The sequence below is a fragment of the Lagopus muta genome, chromosome 19, assembly GCF_023343835.1.
Source record: "Lagopus muta isolate bLagMut1 chromosome 19, bLagMut1 primary, whole genome shotgun sequence".
Classification (NCBI taxonomy): Eukaryota; Metazoa; Chordata; class Aves; order Galliformes; family Phasianidae; genus Lagopus; species Lagopus muta.
In genome coordinates, this window is record NC_064451.1 from 2,201,506 (window position 1) to 2,222,379 (window position 20,874).

The 20,874-nt window shown below is 43.6% G+C and overlaps 1 protein-coding gene across 12 annotated transcripts in view; it reads left to right on the top strand.

The window, feature by feature from the left end:
• The first annotated feature begins 1,649 nt into the window (after positions 1-1,649).
• The window catches only part of CACNA1B (calcium voltage-gated channel subunit alpha1 B), a 264,962-nt gene continuing 245,737 nt past the window's right edge, over positions 1,650-20,874 (top strand). For 9 of the 12 annotated variants that reach the window (XM_048966420.1, XM_048966419.1, XM_048966422.1 and 6 more), the window contains exons 1-3: positions 5,883-6,568; positions 8,889-8,995; positions 15,481-15,620. In XM_048966420.1, the coding sequence (XP_048822377.1) occupies positions 6,310-6,568; positions 8,889-8,995; positions 15,481-15,620 (506 nt within the window). In that variant the 5' untranslated portion in view covers positions 5,883-6,309. Of the gene's footprint in view, positions 1,743-5,882; positions 6,569-8,888; positions 8,996-14,699; positions 15,061-15,480; positions 15,621-20,874 lie in introns of those variants that run through there. The other 3 variants (XM_048966416.1, XM_048966418.1, XM_048966426.1) reach the window with 3 other exon arrangements.

Sequence of the window (20,874 nt, forward strand, 5' to 3'; positions counted from 1 at the left end):
TCTTATTTTTTTTTTTCTTTCTTCCCTTCCAATATCTGCCCTAATAACAGTAATAGAGTCTGAGAAGTGCAAGTTAATCTGTAGCTCCAGAGCTTTTTATTGTTTCTCCCTTTTTGTGTGCATTAACCTTTCAAATCTTAGGAGGCTGTGGAATGTGCATTGCTTTTTTACATTCCTATTATTCTTGCTTGCTGCCTGCTTCTCAGTTTGGTCCTAAACAGAGTAAGAGTACAGGCCCCCATTAACCCATGTGTCTCAATGAGCACTGCACCAAACCCTGGGTCTGTCCCTTAAATCTGTGTTATGTGTATTGCAAGTCCCAGGTGAGCTTAAAGCTTCAGCGTGCTGCAACGGAGGAGAGAGCATCCCAGACTGCAGAGAGATCTGAAACAGGGGAAAAGTAAGCAAAGGGCCTCTTGATGTAAAGACCTCATCTATATCCATGTGCTTGGGGTCATTGAGAGAGCTTGGATTAAACCTTGGTGGGCCCTACGTTTGGTGACCCTGTGCCAGCAGGCTGCAGTGCTCACTGCGTGTTGGTCAAAGCAGGTCCTAGGATTTGGGGAATGAGGAGAACTTATTTCTGCACCAGCTTTAGACTCCTGCCTGCACATCTGATGTGTAGCTGCAGTCTTTCTTAGTCAAAGCCCAATTTTATTATTTTTTTTTTTTAAGACACCCTCTGTTCACCTCTTTACATGCCTTGTCTTTATTTTGTGCCATATGAACTGAGGACCCCGTATAGGAAACTAATCCTTGTGTTGTTCTTTTTCTTTTGTCATCTGACCATGTGTCACCAAAACCTGTTTTCTTTCCTAGGCTAGAAGGCCTTAAAACCACTTGGAAACTGGAAGACAAAAGATGTGTTGATGAAAGGATTCAAAGAAGTTTTCAGGGTTGCATGATGATGGGATGTGTGAGGTTAGTGCTGCTAACCCGGTCCAGGCTTCACCTGGCTTTCCTAAGTCTGTACCAGAAGATGAGGATGGATTCCCACTTAACTGCAGCTACAGCACTGTAGATACTGTCACTACTCCACTCTGCTTCATTCACCTGCAGTGATACCTCCTGGGAGATAAGCTTGCTGTTTCCAGCTCTTCTAGACAAAAGGCTCTTTTTTTCTTCAGCAGAAGAAAATACTGAAGAGGTATCTGCTCTCCCCACGTGCCCTTCCTCAGACACATTCCACGTGCAGTTGCATAATTAAGGATGTTGTACATGCAAATGGCAAACTTTTGCAGACGTTAGCTGCAGAAACACCCACTGAAGCTGCAGGTAGCCAAAAATCGTACCGTCATCACCCTTGCTTTTATAATACAGGCTGTCACCAACAATTGCCACCCTGCGACGTGGGGAGAAGACGGTTTCGTGGTGCGTTACTCTCAAGGTCTTCAAAACTTGAGAAGACTCAGTAATCTGGGCCCTCCTCCACCTTATCCTCACACCAAACATGGAACCATTTCCCTGTGTGTTCCATATTCCTTTATGCATCTTTTCTCCCTATGCCTGAATATCTTCTCTTGCCCATCATGGAGAAGACAACACACTCTTCATCCTTGATCGATCTGTATTCGGTATGAAGAATGAAAATAAACTGTGATTACTTTTGCAGTGTGATTTGACGTGTGTATGTTGTACTGCAGGCTTGATAGCAGGCATCTGTGTGGGACAAGTACACATTGCTGGTTTCATGTGGAAAGAAGCCTGGAAGCAAGCTGCCTTCAACTTGCATTGACCTCTGGGTAAGTGACTGATTAATTTCCTACAGTATAAACCTCTGACTTTCCATTGCCAACCCATCTAGCTCATGATCAGCGGGCCAGAAGAGTCAGGGTGCTCAATCAATTCTTGTGATGCTGCTCACTCTCAGGTTTCAAGAGTGATGTTCACCCAGAGCCGAGCCGATACATTACTTAATTTTGTCTGAAGTCAGACTTGAAATGTTGTTGTGACATTTGGATGTGCTGAGAAGCATCTAGGCAGATTTTCAGAAGAGCCTGAGCATGGGACAGACCTGAATCTTAATGAGGATTAGAGCTTAACCATTTTGGTAGCACAGACAGATACGTACTGGAAGGCAGGCTCATTCACCAAATTCCCTTCTCTGGTTACCAAGTTCTCAGCTGAATTGAAGTCCATGTAAGAGGAGGTGTGATCTTGCAGCCTTTCCCTGCTGGCTGGTCAGTCTTTGAGATCAATGGGCTAAGAACAATCTTGGAAATACTGGAGGGAACTGAGGTGTGAAGCCTGATGTAAAAAATAGCACTTTCTGTCCATCATCTTGTTGAGGTCCCTCTGCTCTGAGCAATTGAGTGCATGTGAGCAAGTTGTTTTGCTGTCCTGAGGAGGAAGCACAGCCCTGGTGTTGCTGGGGCTCAGATATGGTGCAGCAGTGTCAGAGGCAATAATGTCTGGTGTTCACTGTCCACGCTCCCAGCTCAAACTCTGAGCAATCAGGTCAGGGTCTCTCTTAATCTACATTAGCACAGCAGCTGATGGTAATGGATCCCAGTGACTCAGGGCACTGTTTGTATTACATGCAGTACCAGGATCGTGACATGTGCATAAGAGGAGCTGTGTCTTCATGAGTATTTTCTTTCCCTTTGATAGCTGTTTTATCCTTGCATTGCTGACGAAAGTTAACAGTCTGTCTTTCCCACTGCCCTCCCTTCGCTGTCTTTTTCATAATGCCATTTGGCATTTTCTGGCATACTTGAGCACAACCTTTAACAGTTTTCTCTACCTGCATCACAGCAGGATCTTCCTCTAGCACAGCTGGAGCAAATTGCATGCATGTGAGTGAGGAGAGAAGTCAGTGGCCAGGAACAGCTCTGTAAGCTGTTTTTCTTGGCCCAGAGCTTCAGATTTTGCTATGGGATAGAAAGCAATGTGCAGCCTTGTCGTTTAATAAATCTGTGGGAATATTGTGCTCTTGGAAGTTGCTCTATCTGGTGATAACCTTGGTCCTGAGCTCCAGTTTGCATAGGGTTGAAGTGGCTGCTGTGTTCCTCAACATTGGGGATTTCAGAGAGGAGGATCCAGACCGTCCTGGGAGTCCCTGTCAACTACTAACCCTGGTGATGCAGCTATGTGCCAAGATCCTAAATGTCACACCATTGTCTCAGCAAGGCAGCTCTGCCTGCCCAGATGGAAGCACTGCTCCAGTCAGGCCATCACCTGCCTCAGGATTGGTCTGGAGGTGAAAGTCCAGAGAAATGCTTGGTTGCCTGGCAAAGCAGCTCGGAGACGAGGACAACTCACTGCTGAAGCTGAGGCAGCTGAGGGCCGTATGATTTTCTCACCTTTGTCTTTAGGTCTCACTAGGAGGGGTTTCTCATTACCGAATCCATCTTTAGAATTCACCATGAAATTGCTCTTTGCCCTCCTGTAGTGACAGACCACAGATGTCTGACCTGTCTTAGAGCTCTCATTTCTTTGGTTGTCTCTTAACTCCCTGCTCTGTTCATAATCTTAAGAAGCCCCAACTAAATCCTGATGCTTCCCTTTCTAAAGCTTAAATAATCCCTGCAATTGCAACCTCTTTCTTGTCTTTAAGGATTTCAGAGCTTAAGATCTGTGTGATCTTCCTTGTGGTGGGGGGGGGGGGGGGGGGGGGGGGAATAACAACAGCAAAAACCAATGCAACACCAAACAAATCCTGGGCATGCAGATAGAGAGAAGGGCAAGCAGTGATGTAAGAGAACAACACCACGCCACACTGCACCATTTTCTAGCTGTCACAAACACCCCCACTGGCCTGTTTGCTGACTTCCTGCAGTGCTGTGCTGGGGAGCTGCTGGCTTGTGGGCTCTGGGAGGAGAGAAAAAGACACAGGAGTCCATGTTATACCTGATTCTCAATGCCATTTGATATGAAAGGCTGTTTTATTTCCTTGGGTTTTTTTGTTTGCTTGTTTTTATTTTATTTTTATTTTTACTTTTCAGTGCTTTGTTCCCCAGCCTTTGTCTTACTGGATACAAGAACGAAGATTTCTGTAAGCCAATATATTTAATTTTCCAAATGCTGATTGCTATCAGTAGAGGTGAGGGATTATTGAAAATGGTATTTCTCTTTCCACTGGTTACTGACAGAGCCAGCTTTTCCTCCATTGAGTAGCATAAGATCACAGGATGTTAGATTGAGTGACCAGAAGATGAGAAGTGAGAATTTAGACAAAATAAATCAGCTGGGGGGAACTTGCTTTTCTAAATTCATTATGGAAAAACTGCAGTGAGGGTGAAAATGATATTTTTAGGGAAAACTAAAGGGAAAGAGCACCTCCCACTCTTCTCAGCCCATGAGCTGTGAGCTCTCTGCACCCTCCTTCTGCCTTGGTAAAAAGATGACGTGGCTTCCCTGGTGTGTCCATTTGTGGGGATCAGCTTCAGTGTGATGCTTAACAGATGATGACTTACATGAGGAAATGCATATTCATCTGTACCCAGGGATGGTTCGGGTGTCTGGTGGATGCCAGAGCAACTTGGTGGTAGCTGAAGAGCGAGGCCCTGCTTCTCAAAGAGTTCATCTTCTTTCTCTGGGCAAAGCTTTTACCAATGACTCCAGCATTCAATTCAATCTGCAGATTATGCAGAGCTGGGATTGAGGGGCAAGTCCTGATTAATGTTCTTCAGCCACATAGACTCTCAAAAATATGTGGGAAGGCAAACTGCAGCCTTGCCAGCCTCACTGATCTTGTGCCCAGGGCTTCAGCTGGCTTTAACCAACCCTCAAGGCAGCAAGGAATGCTGTGCCTTCCTCCCTTGCTGCTTCCTTCTACAGCTCCTTGAGTTAATGTTGTTACCAGCTGCCTCCAAAGGGCATCTTCTGGCCATCCTGCAATGTGAGAAAACCCTTCAGATGCCAAAGTCCTCTGTAAGAAACTGGTTTCTTTTAGAGAGTCACCCTTTTGGACGTTGCCAGCCCTTATTTGTGAAAACCCTCTTACTGTCTCCTGAAGTCAGCAGATGTTGTTGCTGCAGTCTTGCCTAGTTGGTGGGTTGGTTTTGAGCTGAGACAGCTTGGATGACTAAGGCAAAAAACTCATAAGCAGCAGAATCCAAGGTTTCCTTAGTGGGAGGAAGTGAAAATGTCCCCTTGTTGGAAGCCCTGACTTCTCTGGAGGGCCCCTTCCAGGTTTAGCCTAAACGTAGAAGGTTATCCTTACCAGCTACTGTGGTGACGGTTGGTGTGAGTGCCTCAGGAACAAGGAGTGAGCTTTCTGACTTGGGATGGATGGGAGCAATAGAGGGTGTTGGAATAAACAGGATTAAAGGATTTCATCCATAAATATGGAATTAAAGGTACCCAGGGCTCTACAAGAGTAACACAAAACAAGGGGATACAGAGTTGTCCAGGATGCAGCTGTCCGTTTTAAGCCAGCCCGCACTCAGCTTTGCACCACGTTATCCATGTGCCTTGTTCTTGCAGCCCCCTTCTGTCCTGCAGGAGCCGGATGGGGTCAGGCTCTCAAAAGAGCTTTCGCAACCGCAGCCCATTTCTCTTCCCCAGGGATCTCAATGGCCGGGGGAAGGAGGGGCGGGGGCCTGGAGCCCCATTGCTCTGCAGCTTCCACGGGTGCAGGAGCTGGGCAGCGCACATCTGGACAGCGGCGCGCAGGCGCGGGGGCTGCCTCGCCTGTTCCCCAACCCCTCCACCCGCACCCCCGGGTCGGGGCTTTGCGAGGCCGTTCGCGGAGCTGGGGGCGCTCGGATCCTCCTCCCCCCCGCAGTCCCGGGGAGTGGCCGCGGTTTCACCGTATTTAGCGGGGTGGAGGTGGCGGCCGGGCCGGGTCGGCTCCTTCTTTCCCTCCCCGCCTCCCGGTGCCGGTGACTGGAACGGGCGGAGCCTCGGCGACCGATTGGCTCCGGGCATCACATGCGGCGGGGCCGGGCAGGGCCGGGCTGGGCTGGGCACGGCGGAGCGCTCCGGCGGTGGGCACGGCAGCGGCGCAGCCCCTTCTCAGCCCAGAACCCCGTCGGCCGCCGCGGAAGGGACCGCGTCAGCCCCGCGGTTTCGGCCATGAGGTCGGGGCGAAGAGGCGGCACCTGTGCGGGGAGGTGAGCGGAGCATCGGCACCTTCCTTCTATCCGGGCAGCCTCAGCGACGAGCGAAGAGGAAGGGCGGAGGAAGGGAAGGGAATTTTGATGATGATGATTATTTTTTAAAAATCTAGCTGTGCATTTTGGTGCGATCAATCCCGACCCCGCAACAGAAGCCCCCGGAGGGAGAAGTGCTGCGCGCTGTGATGCGTCTTCCTCTCGTCTCGGCTGCCAGATTGGATTGTAGCACCCAGCTCCGTGCGCTGAGAGAATGGCTCGGTTCGGGGATGATCTACCAACACGCTATGGAGGTGGAGGGCCGGCCGGGGCTGGAAGAGGGAGCAGCCGGCAAGGTGGCCCCCAAGCCGGCCAAAGGATGTATAAGCAGTCGATGGCTCAGAGGGCCCGGACTATGGCTCTCTACAATCCCATCCCTGTCAAACAGAACTGCTTCACAGTCAACAGATCCCTCTTCATCTTCAGTGAAGATAATGTTATACGGAAATATGCCAAGAGAATAACAGAATGGCCATATCCTTTCAGGGAGGCTGTGTGGGCATGGTGGGGAAGCTGGGGAGGGGGGAGATGTGGAGATTGAGACCCCTCTAGTCAGCTGAGGATGAGTGTCTGCTGCTAATATAGACCTGCATGTGTGATCCAGTGTGTGTAATGGGTATGTGCGACATAGATCCTTGTGTCTGACATAATGTGCAGTTGTGTAGCTTGGTATCACAGGAAAATGCTTCTGTGGAAGCAGCAGAGTGTGCTTTTGACTGTGCCAGGGGTGTTAGGTATACATGCATTCCAGTGTGTATCTAGGTGTGAGATATATAGTTGCATAGATTTGTATTTCTACAATTTAAATGAAATGTTAATGAATTTGTTAGATTCCTGCTAATGAATCCCAATTCTTATTTCCATCTTAGAGACTTACAACTCTTATTTCTAACTGAAATAGGAGAATAAATGTAAGATAAAAATGGTGACACCTTAGCATTAAACTGCACTGATAGGAGAGACAGTGATAACTAAGGTACCTTGTGAAATCCCACCACACAACCATTGCAGCTTTTTTTTCAGTACCTTGTGTCCTGAATCCATTAGAACCAACAGGAATCTTATCACTTTGAATGAAGTACCCAATCTAAGCTTAGTCAGTTCTAAAAACAAAACAACAACAACAAAAAAGTGAAGCTTTGTGAGAGAGGAAGGCAGTAAGTGGAGGGAAAGCTCATCTGTTGTATTGTGAAAGGGGCAGATGCTTTCTGTCTCAGAACCAGCTTCCAGGCCGAGTGAGCTGCAGATATCTTCCTTAGAAGGAGGCTTTGCTTGTAATGATACACACAGCGGGGTTGTAAGCTGTGAGAAAAGGGAAGTAGGCTCTTCTTCCAAGATTAACTGAGGTTACCAGGGAGTAGATGTATTGCATGTGTGTGTGTACGTGCGTGTGTGTACAGGAGTGCATTACACTGGCGATCTCAAGGGAGCTGGTTGTTTTCTTTTCATTTGAACACACACCAATTAATTGTGAGCTAACATCAGGAAGGCCTTCTCCCAGCCTCCTAGCAACACTTTCAATTGCCATGGAGGCCGGCTTCTCTTTAGTCTTCCCAAGCTTTCACTTCCAAAGAGGCTAACAGAAAAAAATACAGCAGTGGAATGAATGCACTTCTTTTCCTCCTGAATACACATGCATATTGATCTCTCCATCCGAATTATAAAACCACAGGCATTGCTATACTTCCTTATCCATTTCTGCTCCCTGCATGAATAAACAAGCTCCAAAGCCCCAGTGGCAGCCAAAGCATCGCATTTCCTGCCAGGCTAGATATATTCTATCCCTCTCTAGCCTCTTGGGCTACTGCTCTGTTAGGGTACAGCATGGGGAGGGGGCCCACGGCGCTGCGGAGCCAGCCGGCTCAACAGAGCCACCAGCAGGTCCCCACGGCCGGGCTGCGGGCCGGGTCCTGGCCGAGCTGCGGCCCAGGAGGGCGGGGGCAGACAGGGCGGGAGCTGTCCGTGGTACTGAGCGACGGAGCTATCCGCGGTGCTGAACGGGCGCTATTCGAGGTGCCGATCGGGCGCTGTCCACGGTGCTGAAAAGGGCGCGACCCAACGTTTTGACTCACGGTTCCCGCGGTACGGTACGGAACTGTCCGCGGTGCTGAGCGGAGTTGTCCGCCGTGCTGGGGGAACGTTGCCGCCCGCGACGCGGCTCCGCCCTCGGAGCTCCGAGACTCGCAACGGCTCAGGGCCAGAATGAATCCATGAAACGAGAGGCTACCCCGTGTTGGGTTTGCCTTTTTTCCTCTAAGATCTCTTCTGCATTTCGATAGAGCACTGACTATTTTGCTCTCATCAGGAGCAGGTGTTGCAATCTAGCAGTTTGGACCTGTGTAGGCACACTAAATAGAACTATTTAGTCCATGACTTCTTTACATGATGCGAGCAAGTTAAATGATGACAAATTTCTGAATAATAACTCAGCAGATGACATACAGCTATATTATTTATTTTGTTTCAGTTTGGGTCATTAATCTCATTTAATAATGATAAAAAGATAGCTTTCTGGTTTTTTTTTACTTTTTATTTTTTCCTTTCTTCATCCTTGTTACACTTCACCTTGAGTAGCTCTGATTTTGTGTAGGTCACTAACTTTCACAAAGATCTAGTTTCCTGTTCTTTTTCCAAAGATACCCCCAAAAGAACTAAGAAATTCTAGGAGACCGAACGTCTCCAAAAGAGATAACAGATGTTTGAACATTCAACTTAATTGCTTTAGGTATAAATGAGTTTAATTGTGGTTCTTCTTGTGCTATCTTGGTTTTTTTCTTTAACTTCTGGTTCCCACTCCATTTGAATACATGATTTTAGCTACAATCATAGCCAATTGTATTGTGCTGGCTCTGGAGCAACATTTGCCGGATGGAGACAAGACACCTATGTCAGAGAGATTGGTGAGTTCTATTCATTTATTTAGATTTTTTTTCTTCTAGTCTTATACAAAAAGCAATCAGCCACCCAGTGTTGTGGGTACTTGTATCTATTTTCAAGATCCATATGTAAACAAATAGAAATGGAACTTACAAACAGAACAAATAAGGTATTGACAATAAACAGAACTACAGCCTCCCAATTCTACAAGCACAAGAATGCTTCATCACGCTAGCCAATCCTGTGCAATTCCAAGAAAAGTGAGGGACTTTTCAGCGTAACAAAAGAGGAGAAAACTTGCACTGTATGTAGACCAAGACAGGAAGGAGCTGCTCAGATTTATGTGTAGAATCAAATGAACATCTTTGATATTTTCAGAGGAAGTGTTAGAACAGAATAACCTTTAGGCCCGTGAGTCTTTCAGCTGTCTTCCAGCTACAACTGTATATTAAGGACCATTTTAAGCAAACTTTGGGTTTAGAATATTACATTCCCCTGCCAAAAAGGAAATCAACTTACGGAGGAAAATAATTTACCAGCAGGCTTTATGGTAATGAGCTCAATTACCTTATTTCAGAAGGAAATACAAGAATAGCTTCAAAATCATTCTTTCACTTATCATCGCTGTAGGAAAAAATGGATAATACTTGGTCTGACTTTTTTTTTTTTTTTTTTTTCTCTCTCTCCTGCTGTTAATGATCTGGAATATATTTCATGTCTAAATTCATTAGTCTTGGTGTATGTTCAAAGGATTAATAAATATGTATTTCCGTGTGTTTTACATGTAGACATTAAATTATTGAAACAACAATAATATTATCCTTCTAGTCAAATGCTTGAACCTCTGAAAGCTGGTTGCTACAGTTTCTAAGTCTGGTCCATAACAGTGGGCAACTTTCACAATTTCAGTCTTCAAAACAGAAGTAAAGAGAAAACAGGGGGGAAAAAAAGTGTGTAATTGAGAGATCTAGAATGAACTTCAGGCTCAGCTGGTTGATACTGCCTATTTGGAAATGTATCTGCTGATGCATATATAATAGACTGACTGCCTATTTACATTGTATTCTAGTCACTTTTAATATTAATTATTATTATTGTGTTGGACTAGATTATCTCCAGAAGTCCCTTCCAAATCCTGTGATTCTGTGATTTGTAGTTAAGATGTATTGATGAAAAAAAATGAAAAATGTGTTGAACTTTTTCATTAGATGACAATGTGTTTTGTATGCTTGGGGATCTGATAGAAAAGCAAATGTGGGTTTGTGAGCAAAGCACAGATTTAGGATGATGATTGAGCTGGGAAAATTCCAGCGTTCCATACATGGATCTTAAACATATGCAGTAGTGAAGGGGAAAGGCAGTTTTGTGAATATTCTGGCTTGGTAACCTTATGGTAATTTGTTACTTCATGCAGGAGGTGGTATGGTTAGCACATTGTGTCTGAGTTGCACTGTATCCCTAGACTTACAAATGGATCCAGGATGGTATTTATTGCTTCTTTTCTCCATTGCATTAGCTCTGTTTTTCAATGCTCCGTGCTTCCATGTCCTCTTTTGGTTTCTGCTCATATCACGACTGTGTGGGGCAATGTCATTAACAGCAGTGTAAAATAACTGAACAAATTAAATGCATAGGACCCAACTTGTTGCTTCTGCCTTGGAGATGAAGGAAGAATTAACCCTCAAGTTTTGCCCCAAACAAAGCTGTGCAGCATTGAATTTTAATCACATATTCTGAGGCCATCTTAACACCAGCACGTCTGTAACTGCAGTATTAAAGAGTTTAGCGTAGAATAACAGTGATGATCCTTACAAATCAGGATATTTTCTATTTTCAAAATGTGCTTTAAAAATTAAGCATTGTGAATAAGAACTATATTCTGGTTTTAAAAGCGAAGCCTCGTTAGAATTCTCCTGTTGTGTCCCACAAACTGTGAGTAGTTTCACTGAAAATGTTACAATTCTCTGTTAAGACAGAGTGGCCAAACCATCCCACATATTTTCAGGTTTTTTTTTGAGCCAGATTATAAGTCCACGTTTAACACCAGGTACTTTACTACTGTCTTTGGCAGGAATAGAAATGGCCTCTTTTGGCTAATGATTTATGGCTATATATTTCTTTCTCCTGGGTTCATTAAAACTCCAAACTGGACTGTGGATTCATTGCTGAAGAGTTAATCAGATGTTAAGAATGAGATGTATGTCATCAGCCTTTTACAACTGAGAGATGTGGGGTGAGGTTTTGAAGGAAAACAAAACCTGCTCAAATACTTTGCACCACAGACAGAAAGACAAGGGATCTTAAGATCATCTGTTTGTTAAAGTCGAGAAAAAGATGACGGAAGAATCCTCGCAAATATTTTCATTATTTTTCTCTTCTGATCAAGATTTTCCTCAATGTATCTCCCCAGGGACCCAAGATACGATCCTGCAGTGCAATCTCAATTTGCTTTCCATGCTCATGTTTCTTGACAAGCAAGGTTAATTGAATACATGGGAAGAGTGAGTGATATATTGGTATATGCAATATTTCAGAGTTGGAACGGCTGAATTATAAGTAATCTTTTTTAGTTCATATTATAAGTAATCTTTTTTAGTTCATAATTCATATTCAGTATGTAGTTTGTGAGACAGAAAAGCTGTTGATGCCTCTTTTGTTCCTGGACTAGCTAGGTTAATTTCTAGCTCTTTTGGTCTGAAGTTTCTGGACAACTGAGGTTTATATGGAAGCATATAGTCTTATTGTTCTGTCAAGTTAAGACTGGGGAGCAGTCTGCTAATAAAATCCAGGAAAAACACAAGCAATGTATGGAAACTTTGTCAAAACCCAATTGTTTGGGCAGAAATGTACCTCGTGTCTATCAGTGGAAAAAGTGACACTAGAATGGGAGTGAAAATCAAGGCTCTGAAAGTATGTCAGTCTGGTGGTTAAAGCAGTTAGAAGTGAGCTGGAACCTTGCCTGCAAATTCTTGTTTATCTGACAAGAGAAATAAGCTCACGCTCCCACTGGAAGGGGAATGCTTTACTCCCTAGGCTCTTGCCTGTGCTGGTCTGGGAGCTTGGCATTCTTTGGCTGCTGGAAGTTTTTACTTCAAATCAGTAATTATCCATTGGAGCAGGAATGCTGCAAGCTTACTGCTCTCTGTCTCAGCTGAATGCCTTAGCCAATAGTTTGTAGAGGCAGTTTCACTATGTTCCAATAAATATTGCATTGTTTATACACTTTGGAGCAATGCCAGGATAAAATATGCTGAGGGAATTGCACTGAGTGGCCCAGAGCCTGATGGTGAGAGCTCCAGATGTGGGAAGGTGAGCTTCAAATCGAAGCCTGAATGACCTTGCAGGTGGATGCCTTGGCCATTGTGTCCTTGGCTGTCCAGCCTGAGGTGTGCTTGTGCTCATTTTTGCTCTCCATTGTCCTGCTAATTTCTTTTTTTTTTTTTTTTTTTTTTTTTTCATGTGAAGCTTCTATAGACCATGAATTTTTCTCGGCCTAATAGACACAATATCTGAACTAACAGGATGAGAAACTTATTTTCTGCTCTACTCTTGTGCAGAACAGCCTGCTTGAAGACATCAGTGGGTCTGTAGGATGTGTGTTTCACTGTAGGGTGAACATTCCTAGTGTTTGGCTGGTTTTGATGTGAGGATGGAACATAATTGTTTTCTCAGATATTCAGCATGACAGATCCTTCATTTGCCTAATGGATTTAATTCTTTAACCTATTCACTGGCACTTCGTGCAGCCATATATGAGCAGTTCATATTAAGCTCTGCATGAACAAAGGCTTACACACCCAAATCTATTAAGGCTGTCACATCTGAAGGCCAACGAAAGACATTAGGAAATGGACTAGGAATAGTAATGACTTCCCAGACATAGAAGTTGTTTCTGATCTGAAACATATTGATTAAATGTGTGTTTGGCCCAGACTCAAGCTCTGCTGTGTCCACAGCAAACAACCTGCTGGCACAGCTCTGGCTGCTGCCCAAATTCTCCACCCTCTTTCTAAGCATTCACATCCATACTTATAATCTCCTACTTCCCTAAACCTAAATTCAAGCAAGACCCCAGTACCCTATCTGCAAGGGGCTGCAGGATGAGCTGGAAGCAGGATTTTTCAATTGACAGCAGTGCTGTTTCAGTGTTGCTCAGGGCAAGTCACCCACTCCACATCCTTCCATCACACACACTAATGCAAATCCATTTTTTCAGCAGCAGCTCCTACTACCTAGAGGGGCATCACTTTTGTATTTAATTCTATCCTTGCTACTGACCTGATTCTTAGGCTGAATTAGTGTAAATATAGATAGGCTTTAGAAAAGATCAGTTTTCTATGCCCTCTTATTTCCTCAGCTACTCACTCTCATCAATGTTGTGAATAGTTGTTTTTTGTTTTTCTTTTTTTTTTCTTTTTTTCTTTATTAAATAAATACCCAAGCCCATATGTGATCCTTCCTGATTTCTTAGATGTTGATAAGAGCTTTTTTGACCCAATTCTTAACAGCTCTGTATACTCCTGACTTTGGGAAAAAACATATTCTATAAAACCCTCGAGTACCTGAACGCCGGTCCTTTAAAGATGGGAGCTGTAACCACAAGGCATCTGACCCAGATAGAGTGTATGACTAGTAGCAGAGTAGATGCAGAGCTTTCAGGAAGTGAAGGAGTAATAAGCAGGGAGTGCATTCAGAGTGGGGGAATTTTAATATTTATTTTATGATGTGGTAGAAAAGCTCTTTTTAGAGGTCCACTATTAGATGTGTTTTGGAAATGAAGGATGGCTTGGGGGGGGCTTTGTTTTGTGAAGATTGTAGGTGTTTGTTGATCTAGAAGGTGTTGTGGGGCTGAAGAGCAGGCAGCCTAGGCAGCAAGAGAGGCTCTGTGATCACAAAGGAAAGCCAAGGGAGCTGTAAGGTAGATTCTCCTTAAACCATGTACGATAATTTCAGATCTCTCTTCTTTCTTGCCTGGCCACAGGGGAATAGGAGGGGAAGCAGTGAGGTTAAGAAAGGTAGAAGGGACTAGAGATGCTGTAGAATGGGAGATATAGGGGTCTTGTGTCACTGAGATGTGCGTAGGGGTGCAGGACTCTCCTTGGTAGGAAACAAAAGTTTAATTCAGATGCTGATGGAAAAGCCTGTCCGCATGTAGGTATTTCCAACAGCTTAGAGCTACCCTCAGGGATTATTGCTTTGTGATTGATTTTCTGAGTTGGGTATACATCAATGTGATCAGTGTTCAAGGCTCTTTGGGAAGGGTGTGCTATCATGTCGTTCTGTAAGAGAAAAGCTGGCTTTCTGTAACAAGCATCATACCTAAAACATGGTCTGTGTGCCAGTGCTGGGTTGAAGCTGTGGTGCTGTGTCTGCAAAATATTCGTGTCAAAACTGCTCCTTTCTTTGTTGTGGCCACAAAGAGTTGACACTCATGTTCTTTCTGCACAAAATGAACTACTTTTTGACACTAACAGAACTGCAACATATAAATAACTGCACCCAAAGCTCAACTCTTGATCAGAATTATCAAAGCTACTGTAACAGCAATTCTCTAATTTGGTAGTTTGTTTCCTTTTAAGTAGGGCTGCCTCACTTCCATTACCTCAAGCTAAAATCATGGATCTAAGGCATGTGTGAAAATTGGATACAGGTGCTGAAGCTGCTTAGCATGCTCTTGAAATTGACACCTGGTGCTTTCACCTTTTCCTTTGCTCTTGTTTTCTGCTGACATCTCTTTTTCCAACAGTGAATGCTTCCTTTTAGAAATGAATTTCTTTAAACTCTTATCAATATAATACCAAGGGATCAATATAATATTGATGGATCTGGTGCCAAAGATGGAAAGGAAGTTTAATAAAGCTCTAAACTTGCTCTCTTCTTTATTGGGTTAGGATATGAAGTCTTAGCTTCAATGGGGCACTAGGCAAAAATCTATCTGCTTCCACTATTAACAGAAGGAAATTAGGTTTTGTCCCTGAATCAGACACACAACAGAACAAAAGTAGATGGATTTGAAGCTGTGGAATGTGAAGCAGAAAGAGTGAAAGAAGTGATGGAATAAATGATAAAAGACTTCCTGGTGATGTTTGTAAGTTTGTTTTCCTCAGATTACTCTGGTTTGTCTTTATAGCTCATCCAGGAAACAGAAACGTGTTTTCTTCCATGTCAGTAACTATAGAAATGTGATTTCACATTTAGATGTATGCCTGGAGCAAGATTTCAGTATTAAAGTTCTTTCCAGGAATTTGAGTAATTGTGAAAAGTAGGGGTTGAAACCACTGGAACAAAGGCAAAGAGAATTTTCCATGTAAAAAGTCAAATTTATCCTCATAAGAATAATTCTGAAATCCTTCTTTACGCTTGGTTTCAATACATTTGAACCTTTTGGTTTCAACTCTGTCCACAGCTGGAAAGAATGGGAAGTTGGTGCACGTATTTATCCTACAATTGCTGAGGCAAGTGCAGGCACGTGGGCATCTTTAACACTTCTGCTTTTTGTTCTTTGCAGGATGACACTGAGCCGTACTTTATTGGAATATTTTGTTTTGAAGCTGGTATAAAGATCATTGCTCTGGGGTTTGTTTTTCACAAAGGCTCTTACCTCCGAAATGGTTGGAACGTGATGGATTTCGTTGTGGTCCTCACAGGGTAAGTGACCTCCTCTTGCTGTAAATTTAGGGGACAGCCTTGTTTTGGTTTGCATTATTTTTAAACTATGGGTTAGAGTGGAAGTGGCTGTGGTGAAACATTGCTTTAAAACTGCAGTTACTGTCTTTAAATGATGATTATTGAGCAGAGTGAGTCACTTTCAAAGCATTGTTTGAACCAACTGCAGTGAGACTTTGGGGAGATTTATTTGTATACATGCTGGCATGTAACTCATCCGAATACTCACTGACATTTCCCAGGCTTTGCAGGTTCTAATTGCCACGAGGTACTTGAACCTGATTTAAATCAATCTATCTTCTGACGTTACAGGCTGACTTCAAAAGTCAATGTAGAGTGAACCAGCAAATTAAATGCATCCCATCTTTAAGATATTATTGCTCTGAAATCAGTGAAGCTTCTACAGGGATGAATTTAGTTTGCTGTAAAACAAGGTTGCTGAAAATAATTCAAAGAGGGTGCATGTCTGGTAAGATTGTAGTTGAAGATGCTGAATGTGTGTTTTGTGTCCTATTTGAAGAGACACCACTAATTTATTTCTGGGAAATGCTGGCATTGTCTTGTTACACATTGCAACAATTTCTGCGTTTAACAAGCGTTAAGTAACTCTTACTTTGTGCAGATTGTACTCCACTGTGAACATTAGGGTTTACAAAGGTCTGCATGAGGTCCTGATCTTGCAGCCTTCATCTTGGAATCTCAGTTTGTCTTTGAGAAGAGTGAGCACTGGTTCTTGTTACTCATATGCACTCATTTCACAAACCTCCCAGGTGTGATGAATATATATTCTTTGGTCTACTTAGTGGTGTACAGTAGGATGCTGGTAGGAGAGAATGCTGGCACGCATATACAAATATATTCATTGGGTGCATTAGCACTGTAATTCTATTTGCATTCAGCACACCATGTGATACAGCAATTGAGAGGCCAAAGGGAGTTCTGTATGTATTGAGAGGAAGAAAATAAATACGCAGGGCTTGATCCTCCTGCTGCTGGGGCTGGGTATTTAATCAATAGAAACTTCAGTGGAGCCACAAGGAGAATCAGATGTACATACTTAGAAGCACACAGGGTATCAGGATTAAAAAAAGAATTAGCATAGATGCTACAATTATTTGCACCAACAGTACGTTCTGATTTCTTGTTTGCAATGTGCCCTCCTGTGTGCTCAAGGAAACAAATGGAAAACCCAGCCAGCCAACCACCAAAACTAAGGCCCTGGTTCTGGGAAGAACTTGCTTTAGTTCATCCCACAGCAAAACATTCAAGTATCTGTTTGAACTTGGCTGGCTCCAATGGTTCTGTGCCCCAAATTAAAGCAATTTAACTGGATTTTACCTGATTATTTTTTTTTTTTTAAATAAACACATCCCAAGGATCAAAATATGTCTAGTTAAAAAACACTTGGCTGCGATTGAAACTTTCAACATTCTGCAATAGCACCTGAAACTGAGTGCGTGTGCCAGGCTCGTGGAGTCACAACTGAAGGCTCAGTGTATAGGCGTGACACGGGCATCCTTCTGGTGCCAGTTTTATTGCAAGTGCTGTTTGCAGTGCTGTTTGATCTCAGAGTATAATTGCAGAATATCGGCTTGATTAGACAGCTGTAATAAGGAACCCTGTTGCTATCTGCAAACATGCGTATTCTTTTGAAGTACAATCCTGTTAATGTCAAAGCTTCTGGTTTCCAATGGTGATGCTAGCTGGGCTGTATTGAAGCTGTCTTGTACATGGACTTCCCATCAGGCAGGCAGTGTGGGGAAGGCAATGTGAAAACCAACCGGCACCAAGCCCAAGGGTTTGCTCCAGTGAGGAATCCCACAGCCCTCTAATCCTGTGAACTGAGGGCTGGATTTAGCTCTTGAGGCATTCTTGAGCTCGTGACCAAGTGTTGGTGTTTGGCCCCACCGAAAGCATCAGGTGTGCTTGGTTAGGTGAATGTTTTTCTGAATCTGGGGGCTGTATTTGCAAATCCAGTAATGATGTGGGGGGACCTGCAGTAGAGAAATGAGATTGCACGATCTGCAGATTAACACAGGGTTAAATTAGTATTTTCTCTGCAGCCTGCTGTGTTTTGTTCTGAATTTCCTAGATCCTTGTGTTTTACCTCACTGCTGTGTTGCCATGGGTCTGTGCTAGAAAGCAGACTCTCCTTTCTTTAAGCTTCCTTAAGTGACCAGAAACCCTCTCAGCCACCCATTGCCTTTCCTGCTTGGCTAGCTGCTCCTCAAGGGGAAGTCTGAGTGAGGGTTTTACTGCAGATAGATAGCAGCTTGGTATTTCTGCTTTTAGACTTTGAAGGCAGGCTGCTGAGGAAAAACGCTCACTGCTAGCAGCCCTGGCTGCTTCTCCAGGGAGGTGGTAGCACAACTGGTGCTTTAATTTTCCTTTCTATGGAAAGTGATCGCAGATCTGTTGGAAAAATAAAATAAAAATCAAGCCAGGTTCTGTAATTCGTCAAAGAATAATAAAGAAGGACCATGCTGAACTTGTGCTTTATGTGCTCTTACAAATACAGTTATGTAGGACATCAGGTTTTGAAGCATCATTTTACTACTCAATATCAAAAGCTTCCCTTTGCCATATGTGCAAGATTCCTACTTGAATATGTTACTTCATGTTTTGCAGGCAGCAATTGATATTTGGTTCCTAAGCTCAGTTTCACATTGATCTTCAATATTACAGAGGGATTTTGATTTCTTTTTTTTCCATACAAACGTAAAAGAACATGGAATGCATTTCATGATATCACACGCAGGGTTGTGCACCTGCTAATCCTGTTGGGTGCACGTTTTTAAGGTAGATAGCAAATGTCAGAAAACTTGATCTCATTTTCAGCTTTTAACTAAAATACCCATGAAAGCAAAGAGCATCTTTGCTCTCGTTGGCTGTTTCCATAGGAAGAAGGCCAGCCAGTGTCTGAGTGTGTTTTGGAGGAGGCTGTGGGGGAAGACTCTGCATTAATTGAACTTACCCTTATGTAAATGTTAAAGTGATCGTGCAGTAACCCTTCCCACACCTGCTTTTTTTGACACACCCCTCCCCAGCTTATTCTACTCAAAGCCTTCATATTGTTATTACTGATAAATACGGCTGTTTTTTTTCTGCAGTGATGGACATCTTGTTTGTCAAAATCCAACAGTCAAACTTGTTAATCAGAAAATAAACCAGGGTTCTGTTATATGTGACCAGGATCAATATCCTATTGAGCTAAACTGGAAACTAATTGATAGTAGCCCTAAAAAGCTTGGCTTGCTGTTCCAGAAAATACTCCCCTGGTTTCTTTCGACAGCAGAGCTGCAATGCTTTTTCTCATTTTCTTCCAAGAAAGCCTGTGGATCCACTGCTAATAAAGGCCTGGGAAAATAATAGACTGCTGCTTCCTGGAAGATTTTCTTCTCTCCGTAATTTATTTTTATTTATTTATTATAAACTCTTCCAGTTGTAGATGAGCATTGAGGAGATGTGCCCTGCTGCGATGGGCCTGTTGCTGTTGTGGAGGCACACGTAGTTTATTGCTCCTGTTCATTTTATTTTTCACGTTTGCATGGGCCCGTGTTTGCTCCTATGATCACATCACCTGTTAGCTACTCTAAATCACCAAAAAAAAGAAGGAAAAAAAAAAAAAAGGCAAATGCCCAACTGGGCTGGAAATATACAACCTTAATGCACTGTTCTTGAGGGAAGATCAGGGGGATTTATTTACTTTCTATTGCTGCTCTGGAAACAGAGCCCTCCCCGCATCCAGGCTCCTACCGTTGAACCTGCAAACCTGCATTCAGGACCTTCAGGGCTCAGATCTGTTCTTGTTGGAATTCATGGGAAGATGGGTCTCTTGGCTTTTAAACTGAGAGTTATAAGGGGACTCTCCTCCTACATGTTCTGGAGCCTGCTTATAATTTTGGCTTCATCATATCTTGTGCAAAAGATTTCATGATTCAGCTACACGCCATGAAGAGTGGTGCTGCTGCTTATTCCTCCTCCTCACTAGCTACCTGAGATTTCCATTGGTTTTCCATTAGATTTTGTGAGATCAGGGAAATAATTTATTCCTTTTCCTGCATGTTTATAGTTTTGAGTCTCTATCTTTTCCTGTATTGGAGACCTCAGCTACCTGACCTCCCTGAACATGAGAGCACCACTGACTCGTGCTGCTATTTTGGTCCTTCCCTGGTTCCATTGGATCCTCTGGGAAGCAGTGACCACAACTGTGTGCATTGTTTGTCCAACACTGAGAGTGGCTAATGACCAGTATAAACAAATTAAACAAAAAATAATCTCATGATCTGTTGTTTATGAGCAGAGTTAATTTTTTTTTGCTTTTAATAGGCCTGCATTGAACACTCTTTAAGAGTCCTGGTGTTGCTTAGAGCCAGCTGGATCAGCTGCCTGGATCTCTGGGTGGGACTGGCAGAGACAGCATGTGCCAGGCCTGGAGCTGCCAAAAGAAATGTACAAAGTATCTGTGCAATTCCTGATGTCTCAGGCAGTTGGGAACAAATCACAAAAGCCAGAATTCTCTCGATTGTCTGGACGATAGGTTGTGGTGATGCTAATAATCTGGAAGGTAACTCATTTAATGACAAGGACCTGATCATCCTTGATATTTGCTTTGCTAGTTACCAGGACCGTCTCCGTACGTGGGCAGTCTAAGATGCTATTTCTGGTGCAGTGCATGAGAAGCAGCAGCAGGCTTAGTTGCTGCAATGACTGTCAAAGGGAGAAGCACAGGAACCATCAAACCTGGTCTGTACAGTGGGCTGCAGAGATCTGATCTTCCAGCTTGAGGTAGATTGTACCGTTTAGACAGCGCGTGAGGTGTAATGAGGCTGGGAAATAGTCTGAAAAGTGAATGTCTGGTTGAGGGCTGGGATTCCTGAAGCTGTCAAACAACGTGGATGCCTGTAGTCTCTAACATTTATTCTCCACATGTGTTCCTTTGAATTCAAAAGCTCTTAGAGTAGGATGACTGAATTACAGGGCCCTACGTGACTAGTGCTTGTGCACTGCCGAGAATGGTTGAATCCCCCACCTCCAAATAGCCATAGAGGATGGTAATTTAAAAACCAAAATTAAAGTAGAATAACAAAAACCCTTGAAAGCACTTCCAGTTCTGCTTAGCCAGTATGCTTGGTGTTTTCTTTTTAAAGCTTCAGATCGAGACAGCTAGGGAATAAAGGAGGTGGGTGCAGGGAAATGCAAATTTCTTTTTTCTACATGGAACTTTCGCTGTGTC